At 40.4% G+C, this 9,405-nt stretch overlaps 1 protein-coding gene across 1 annotated transcript; it reads left to right on the top strand.

Annotated features, from left to right (window-relative positions):
• The first annotated feature begins 2,966 nt into the window (after window positions 1-2,966).
• Window positions 2,967-7,573, top strand: LOC111265582 (uncharacterized). Its single transcript, XM_022842384.2, has 4 exons — window positions 2,967-4,512; window positions 5,381-5,574; window positions 5,757-5,926; window positions 6,133-7,573. Exons 1-4 carry the CDS (start codon window positions 4,510-4,512, stop codon window positions 6,444-6,446), a joined length of 681 nt encoding a protein of 226 aa, XP_022698119.1. The 5' UTR covers window positions 2,967-4,509; the 3' UTR covers window positions 6,447-7,573.
• Window positions 7,574-9,405: the final 1,832 nt, after the last annotated feature.

Here is a 9,405-nt window from a genome sequence, read left to right as displayed (position 1 = left end):
GTTAATTCCACGGGGCCGACTCGAGCCTTTTCGCACTCAAGCTACGGTTGGCACAGCGTGCCAACCGTAGCTTGAGTGCGAAACAATTGATCATTGAACGCAGGTTCCTTGGCGACGAAGCGTCGCCGTTAGCCAAAGGCACCGATAATAATAATCGGTATTTAGTTGTGTGAAACGGATCCTCGCAGAGAGAACTATAACGAATTCAGTAAACAGCGAACGATGTTATCGTATTAAAACGTGTGTCAATACGATCAGGTTAGACGTATCGCGTTCGTATTTTTGGCTTGAGTGTTTGTGTTTAGCAAATTGGTTTAATTGGCCTTCACAACATCGGTGCGCATACATTTCCTTTTTTTTTTTTTTTTTTTTTTTTTTATGGAAATCAAAAACAATAGTTCCTCTACTAATGGCTATTTTCTTTTGGTAAAGATGCTGTTCAATATACATTGCGTCATTTTCGACCCAGCTGGTGCCTCGTTTTCCCAGCCAATCAAGAAATAGTAACTTTGTCTTGTACATTTTCAGTATCCCGCTAAAAACTGAGTTACTGAGAACTAGGTTTTCACCAGCTGTTTACCTATCGGAAAGCTGCTTGCTCCGTTTAAGGACATTGAGGCAGAGGTTATATTTACCTAAACTGTCAACACAATATTTGTGCATTCTCGTTGCATCAGTGTGACTCTATGGATCGCTATTATGGCTCACTCATAACGACACACTGAACACTAACATGAGGGAAACGGAGAAAGATTTAAAGAAACTTCCCTTTTTTCTTCATCCGATTGGTCTGTGGCGCATTTCAAAATCGTTTTCATAGTAAGCGGAAAGTGAATCGCGCCGGATATGCGTAAGGCTTCCATATACATTACCTTCTGTCTTTGTCAGAGGAACAACGACTCCTCCTATACAGCAAGCAGGTTCATATTCAACTCTTCCTGTGCACATATAGATTCCTGCTTTACTTTCTCTTCTCAAAAGAGCGGAGTTTCCGGAAAGACCAATTGCAACGGTCATACCATCAGCTAAATCGCGGGGGACAAAAATAACCATGAGATACATTGAAACAGGAAAAGAGACGGATACTGAGAGTCTGATCGAAAAAATTACTACAGTAATGGCAATTTCATACTGAGATCTAGACCTATAAAATCGACACCATGATTAAAATGAATTCTCCAGATCTATATACTCACCATTCCAACTGTGTCTTGTATTAGCACGAATGTACGATATAGGCATCATGCATGAGCTAGCATCAGTACGGACATGTTTTCAAGACATAGGAAAACCCGAGAAAACCAACTGAACGCCGCCCTTTTTCAAGTGAAAACTAAGTAAGCCTACTAGAAGAATTACACAGCCGATGAAATCTATTAATGAACTACTAAAACTGCTACAGTCACATCTATTCAAAACGTACTAGTTTAATGATGCCTTAGGCTGGCTCTGATCGTTTTGCCATCTATAACCATGTTTTCCAAGTCACGCAAGCACAAAATGTATCGAAATGCTTACCAACAATCCCATTGGACGGTGATGCTACTAAGCAGGAGAAGATGATGGAAGGCTACACTTGAAACCGAGACATTACACTATCACAAGAGTATAAACAATGGCAAAAAGTGATTAAATTTTTTGCCTATTCCCAAGACTTCAGTTCTATTGGTAATCGTTCGTTTCTATATAAATCAATTGGTCGCTTATTTGTCATGCTGTCAAACCTCAATGGCTTCAGACCTGTTGCATTATTTCGGTACTAGCTTAGTGTTTGTCAGGGTAAGTTCGAATCCGTGCATGGACACAGTGAACAGAATACGAGCCGTAAAACCCAGTTGTATGCCTTAAACATTTGCTTGAGCGGTATGTTGGGCTGTACTTAATTTTGGCACCAGATACGAGCTATTGATTTTCCCGATTCGTTCGGTTCTAGCCGAGGCATGTTGGCTTAATAGAAGCATGGCACTTTTTTATTTTTACAGAAAACACTTACGCTCCTATTCGAATTCAAGTGTTTATACCTTTTCAGCTATATCTCCCCGTCCATTCTTCTCTAATCATGATATCCGATAAAAAGTTAGGACGTTTGTAAATTGTACACTGTTATTACCCGACTGGTAATTCTCATTTGTTTCGTAAGTTTCGGTGAGGTTAAAACAACTACAAAGCCACGGCTACTAACGAGCCTTTAGCGAAACTTTCGTGTGCAAGTGTTACCTTTATACGGTAAGAATAAAATAGCTCTATTCAATTTAATGTATACGTTAACTTTAATGAAGAAAAAAACTGGCGTCAGTTTCTCCAAAGTTGCTATCTATCTAATTTGAAAGTTCCTGCTTTCGGCCGGTGTTTGTGTACTACTGTCTTAAGTTTTATTCCTCGTAACTTCTTTACTACAGCTCTAATGGATAGCAATAGCAACAGTTATTGGTGTATTTTCTTTGTCACTTACAAATTAGTTTTCCTATATTCGGTTAAAAATTTTAACTTGTCAACCTAGTGCTTCAGGATGCCTACGCTCCTATCCCTCTGAAATCGTAGATTCGATAATCATTGCAAAACCTGAAGCTAAATCTAACTTGTGACGCATGTATTTGCTTAATTACAGGTCACGTGCTGCCTAACTTTACGCTACCGGTCTTCGTGGTTATGCGATTGATACGTACCGTGCCTGTCACGCCCACTGAGGTACTCGCGCGCATCCGAATTGCGGCACCGTTTTTAAACATAGCTATCTAATATAATCGGTTGGACTTCCCCATTGTGATGGCAAACACAGGGCGCATAGGCAAACGGCTACACTTGCAATGCCAACGTATAGGACCAGGGTTTTCGAGATTACCCGGAAAATATCAAGCCGCAAAAGCAATCAAAATCAGCTTGGCTATCACAGCACCTTACAAATCATCACCCCGAGCTCTATATCGCCATTATACGAAAAGTAAATAGAAGATATAGCAGGTTTTTATGTGATGCTTAATAATTAGCATAGTAATTCTAAGCATTAGCTTTACAATTGCGTTACACTTACGATGCAGCCATATGAAGTGTAAGTCGTAGTGTATATACATACATATGCAGGCTATATCTTTGTCACGTGTGTCATATTTTGCTCTCTCGGCGCTACTTAAGTGCGCGCAGGGACCCGAATTAACAAACTGCTATTTCAAGTTCAACTTAAAATACATCCATAAGTGCTTGTGACGTTTTCAGCAATTTTATGATCATGATGGATTTTAGCTATTACAAGAGTATCGCGCGTCGCGAGTGTCGTACATTATGGAACGCGAGGCGAACATGTTTCGTCAGGTAGCCATAGCTGCTCTCTTGTATTAAATCGACCTCAGTGTTAAAAAACCTCAGTGTTGGCCAATAATGATCATATAAGACTGTATCTCGACACTCTCGTAGGAAAGCGGCGTTGCTCAGTTCTTTGTATTTACATATGACTGCGTGTTTATGTGTCTAGAAGTGTCCACTTGGTTACCATAACATCGGCTATCCGTTTATCTGGATGCGTTTGTATATCAGGAGACGCAACATTAGATGTTATTGTTTGTATTGTACAAGAGTCATGCAGGAGTGACTCTGACCTGATGGTGTGTGCTCATGCGTTATTTGTCGTTTAAATGTACCGCCCATTGTTATGTGTCGTCGCCTCCAGAAGAAAATGTCTACCTTACGTTCTCTCTGATCTCCGCCCGGCTACTCCGCAGCGGCCGATCTCTAGAAACGCAGAAGAGATGGGAACAGTCTATTTTTCGAGTACAACTACGAAGGTCTACAGTAAACATGTGCTAATGTGAAACACATACAGCCACAGCCATAGCCATCGGCTGCCATACCTGAATCAACCCGAAGCATTGGGGATCAATCTATGCGACACTAGTACCCAGTACAAACATGTCTGTGGACAAATTCAGAAGTTTAACACGAAAGAAAGTCAGTGGAAAATGCCTTAACTTATAGAGCCCACACAGAAGATCACACCACCTCTTATACGTAGCCTATATTCGTGTCGCTAGCTCGAAGAACTTAAGCAATATCATCTAAGTAAGGCCGCTATTAGCTTACAGCACAGTAGAGCTGATTCAAACTACGAATGAGTGTGTTTGACTTTTGTCCCGCCTTCCAGACTAAGGACCTGCCCCTTTTTTTTTCTAGCGCCGCCTACTACTTCTAAACACGAAGCTACATAAGATTTGAGGTAGAAAAGCAAACTATCACATGCAGAGATTCTTATAGGCGACAGACAAATAGCAGGGTTTTCCTTCTTCTTCATAGGGAAACACGACATTGGTAACCAAATCGAACGTACGTAACGGATTAACATAGGAGCGTTGTGACGATTGTTGCTATTGTTGAGAAGACTTCTAGTACAATGATGCTAACCCGTGTGAAGACTGTAATTCAGCGTGAGAAGAACTGACCCAGTGATACGATAGTGTGCCCAGAAGAACTGCTAGCGCGCTCTGTGGAAAACACTGTATTAAAATAATTAAGTATTATATGGTGCGTTCTTCAGGATTTTCTGTAGCTGTGTGAGACTATGCATTCCGTCGTCCTAAATATCTGTTTTTCTTTTGTAAGAGTTATATACATCTAGCGCAATTACAGATCTATTCATGAGTGCTATAGTTATTCTATAGAACATCTTAAGGTTCGCCAATATAAATTACACGTATGGGTTAAATTCGTCCAGATTATCGTCCAAGATGAACTCTAAATTGTCGATCCCACATATGTCATGAATTAAAGCCTGCGTTGTGCTTAGTTTCGCAAGCGAACATTTTCAACATCCGTTTTACTCAGGCCTGCAACCTATTGGTGAAACTAGCGATTCTACTGTATTTACGTACCTGTTCAAAGTGAAGTACAAGTAAGATATAGATCTTCGGGCCTCGGACCTTTTTCGTTAGAAATGACTGTTATTAGAATAGGGTATCTTTTATATCGCATATTCTGCGTAACAATTTCGTTACTTCCATAGTTGTATGCTAACTTATATGTATAGGTTTTTCTCCTGACGGTTTTAACATTAGCCTATCTTGTCGGTATTTGTATTCTCTCACTGTACATGATACGTCTATAATGGAGTTCCATAATTATTCTATGATGATGTTATATTTCAACAAAATGACTGAGGCTAAATTGTTTCCTAATCTTGTATCCGGCACTCAACAGCTAGCGGATGCCATCAAAGAGATTGAAGTATATATTTAATGTTTATTCTTGCGACACGTATGCTAATGACAAAACGTGTTTTGTAAGGAATCCGACTCGGAGAAATACTGCCTTCGGGCAGATAAGTTACTGATTCGGTGGCCTACTTATGATTGAAATATAGATAACTGCTTCCTTTTAAACCATAAATATTTAGGCCTCTTCTTCAGTGATGGAATCGTCCGCACCGCGCCTTCGTTCGCCAAAATGCGCTCGTTGTCGCAATCATGGAGTTGTTTCGTCTTTAAAAGGCCATAAAAAACTGTGCAGATGGCGAGACTGTCCGTGTGCGAATTGTCTACTGGTCGTTGAGAGACAAAGGGTCATGGCTGCTCAAGTGGCACTTCGAAGGTGAGTACTCTTCTTCACCCAACTGCCCAATAAAAAATACAATTAAAACGTCTTCTACATCTAAACAATTGCTGATGATGCGCTCGATTGTGAAGACAGTTAGCAGCACTGTTGTGTTACTGCTGGAAAATTTTGAAAGACACACATTAACAACGTAAATATTGACTCAATTTGGGAAGTAGGCAACAACAAGCTGCCGAAAATGCTGCACGTGCCATAAAACGTTTGGCTGAAGATTCTCCGGAAGAAACCGACAGTTGCAGAATTACCCCAACCCCAACCACAGCACATGGGAGAGATGAAACGCCCAGCCCAGGCCACACCAACAACCCATTTCGATACAGTCCTCTAGGTAAGGATTCACTTCGAAATGGTCTTTATCTGTTTTTTGAGGTGTTACTTTAAGACGGCTGTAGAGTTTCTCGGCGAATAATTTCGGCTAACTCTCCAGATTATCTGCCTGCAGATACATAACATCCGTTGATGACCGCAGTATCTATTTTGCGACACAGTATTTTAACTAGTCATCACTCTGATACTCGAATATGCGGATTTCAGATCTCTCTAACCCAGCTGACATAACTGCGCCGACAAATATGGCCGCTTTCCCTCTTCTGTGTTCTGGCATGCTTTCGCCCTGCCCATCTCCTCATGGTCATTCAGTGCAGCAACTTGCCCAATCACCAGATTTGCCCCTTCTGTCGGGAGGTCTCCTCCGAGTGCCATTTTTAACGCCTGAACAGCAAATCAACCTCGTCCTCTTAACTCAAGCAGCAATACGACAACAGCAACAGCACAAACAAAGATCTCAGGACGATAAGGACGCAGGAGGTAATTCGTTCTCCATTGAATCGCTACTGACTCGTAGCTAATTAGCCTTAAGAAACTAGCGACATGTACAACTCGAAAGAAACGGAGAGATTTCTACAGAAAGTATTCTATTTCCCATGAAGCGATATTTTAAATAAGCGTAAACTTAGAACAAGTTCGGGGTTTAGCCACACATTCGAAAATCCATCTTTTTTTTTTTGTTTCTGTTAGTAAAATCCTCAAGTATAAACAAATCTGGAACGGAGTATAGTTGTATATAAGTAGTTCAGCAAGTAATAGAAAGGTCTAACAAAGTTAGGGAGTGTCCCGAGAGAACTTTGTGTGCCATACTACAAGCTAAAATTATTTGCATTTTGGGCTAGCATGTCGCCGCAGTGAGCACAATCTCACTGTGGATATTTAAGGTAAAATGTTTTTCTAAATCGCTAACGACTTAGAGATGTATGTACAAGTATGTGCGTAATCGTTTAGACGCCCGTAAGTTATTAAGTTTGGCACAATGGTTAATAACAAGAATGCACTGCATTATTCGGGAATTTGTACAGAGTATATATAGGTACACGTATAATCGCTTAAGTGAATTTTTTTCAAGAAATTCGTCTTCGAAGAGGTGTTCACATTTTGTACGATGCAAAATAGCTGAACTCACCGAAAAATGTTAGAGCGAGGTGTCCGAAGAGAAGGGCACGTGAACATGGTGTGTTTAGCCAATGAGGTACATTTTGAATGGCCTATAGAGTGCCAAATTAGATGTAAGCATATTTACGTAATCGAGAATTGGAGGTAAGTTTCTCATTTAGAAAGCCGCCGACACAGTCCTCACTTTTCAACTAGTCAATGCCTACCTTGACCTATGTCTGTTCCGTAAGTAATAACATAGAAGCAATATCTTTTTTGTTTGTATAATTGAACACTTTGCAACATTTTGATGAACATTATGTTTTCCTATTTCTATATAGATTACCTAAATAAATATTAGAGAAGGTACAGTGTAACCAATCGATTTAGTGTTACATCACTAAAAGCATGTACAAATTTTTATACATATCAGCCATGTCAACACAATTCAGCATCAGCCTTGAAATACTAGAAAGATCCGTCATACGAAAGCGTGGAACTCTGTATTTCATTCGTCTTGGAAATAAAGACCGTACAAAAATCACGCTAATCGTTTGTACTTTATTGGTTAATTTATCAAGAACTTAGCATGTAAATGGTTTAAGTTACCTGAACAAGATTTTATCAATCAATATAATTAAGAATTAGTCTTTATATCTATGCCCCGTTCCATGGCAAACAAACTGTCATATTTTGTGCAATGTAGTATTTCGTTCGTATACAATACCCGTTTGGGCGCACTCGTCTCAAGCTGACGCTATGATAGCGTACGTTTTATTGAGCTATTTTTGCTTGCACTTGAAAGTGGCAAATGTTATTAAAAAAAAAAATATATATATATATATATATATATATATATTTAATGCTAGGCTTAAACTCAGACCATTTCGACCGAGCGCCAGCGGTCTCATATACTGTGAGAAGGAATATCGTTCTTTCATGAAGAATATAATGAAACTTGGAGAAAAAGGAATTAGAGCAAAATCTGTTACTACAGTTACTCCATATATACGGGCACACTGGACCCTTACCACAATGAAACCTTTTTTGCCCGTAATCGACGGCTTATATTATTGTCAGCTTCTATGCGGCTTGGAAAAATCCGGGAAAGGTTTTTGTGAGGCAAAGCGGATGATTCTCTCTAGGCTTACCTTTAAAAGACTCGACAAGTCAACGTTGACTATTGTAAGTTGGTGAAAACCAGAGGTTGCAAAGGCATTTTACTGCTATTAAGTTAGACAAGCGGGTGCCCTTGAGAGCTTAGAGGGTAACGCATTTTCTTGGTAATATTAGGGACACGCTGTGCTCTAGGTTCAAACCCGGGCATAGACATACGGTTAGAATCATGCTGGAGACCAGCCGTCTGATGGAACGTTTGATAACGGCATAACTCAGAACATGGAGAAGTTAGATGGTCGAAAGCAGCCTTACAAGATGGATATCGTGGCTATATCGAAGAGAGGATCGAGGCCAACCGGCTTGAAAGAAGTCGTTAACCACGGGTAGTTTCAAGATTACAGCGGCTCACTGGGTTACTCAACTAAAGAAGTTAAATGCACAACATTATACCCATATTTGCTTTCTGATCTAAATACCTGATATTGGAACTCAACAAATAACTTACTGTGGCTTTTGTGGCCCCTTCAAACTTATAGACTCAACAGACATATCTTCGGAGATCACCCCATATCGTAATCACTGTTCTAATACTACTCTAAAACGGGCAAATCACACTAAGTGGTACTGCGAAAGTTTTTTGAAGATGTGTTCCGCATCTTGTGAAGTCACAGAAATACAAGTCATAACGTCGAATACGGACTAGAACATGGTTCATAACAACACATCTGCTTCTTTTCATTTTTATACAGTTACCACAACGTTAAGTTGTCCTTCAGAGAATCGTGCGGGAGCGTCGTCACTAATTACAGCGCTGTAGGCAACGTACTGCTCACTGCAGCTAGAACAGCTGACAACGATCGAGCGTATACAAGTACTCATCGCGGATAGCGACGAACTAGAACGGATATAGCCGTCTGAAGTTCTGCAGCCTCCAGCTGCTAAGTCAAGCGAAGCCCTTATACAGCAGAGAGGCGGTTGATTCCTTTTCGCTTGTTTGCTTTTGCCTCGTTGCCACTTAACAGTAGGAATCAAGAGAGAGAAAAACGCAAGATGGAGCATAGAGAAAAGGGCTGAATCTTGCTTTGCCTGGGTATAATTTTTGTAGTAGCGCCCAACGATAAATGGAGCTTCGAAACTTTTCGGGGAACTGCTAACATGCTAGAATAAATACGGCGCTAGTCCTCTTACGTCCTACTGTTCTCTTGTGTAGTGTCAAAGCCTTCAGCCACTTTTCTAGCCGACACATAAAGAGGAGAATTTTTA

This window comes from Varroa jacobsoni, unplaced genomic scaffold (assembly GCF_002532875.2).
Source record: "Varroa jacobsoni isolate VJ856 unplaced genomic scaffold, vjacob_1.0 scaffold_989, whole genome shotgun sequence".
In the NCBI taxonomy this organism is placed as follows: domain Eukaryota; kingdom Metazoa; phylum Arthropoda; class Arachnida; order Mesostigmata; family Varroidae; genus Varroa; species Varroa jacobsoni.
Note: the sequence above shows the minus strand (reverse complement) of the source record. Positions and strands in the feature narration are given on the sequence as shown.

What these genes read in the sequence shown, in the direction of transcription:
- LOC111265582 (XM_022842384.2), top strand. An exon ending in GCTCAAGTGGCACTTCGAAG is followed by an intron (nt 5,575 to 5,756) that starts GTGAGTACTCTT and finishes TTTGGGAAGTAG; the next exon opens with GCAACAACAAGCTGCCGAAA. An exon ending in ATTTCGATACAGTCCTCTAG is followed by an intron (nt 5,927 to 6,132) that starts GTAAGGATTCAC and finishes TGCGGATTTCAG; the next exon opens with ATCTCTCTAACCCAGCTGAC.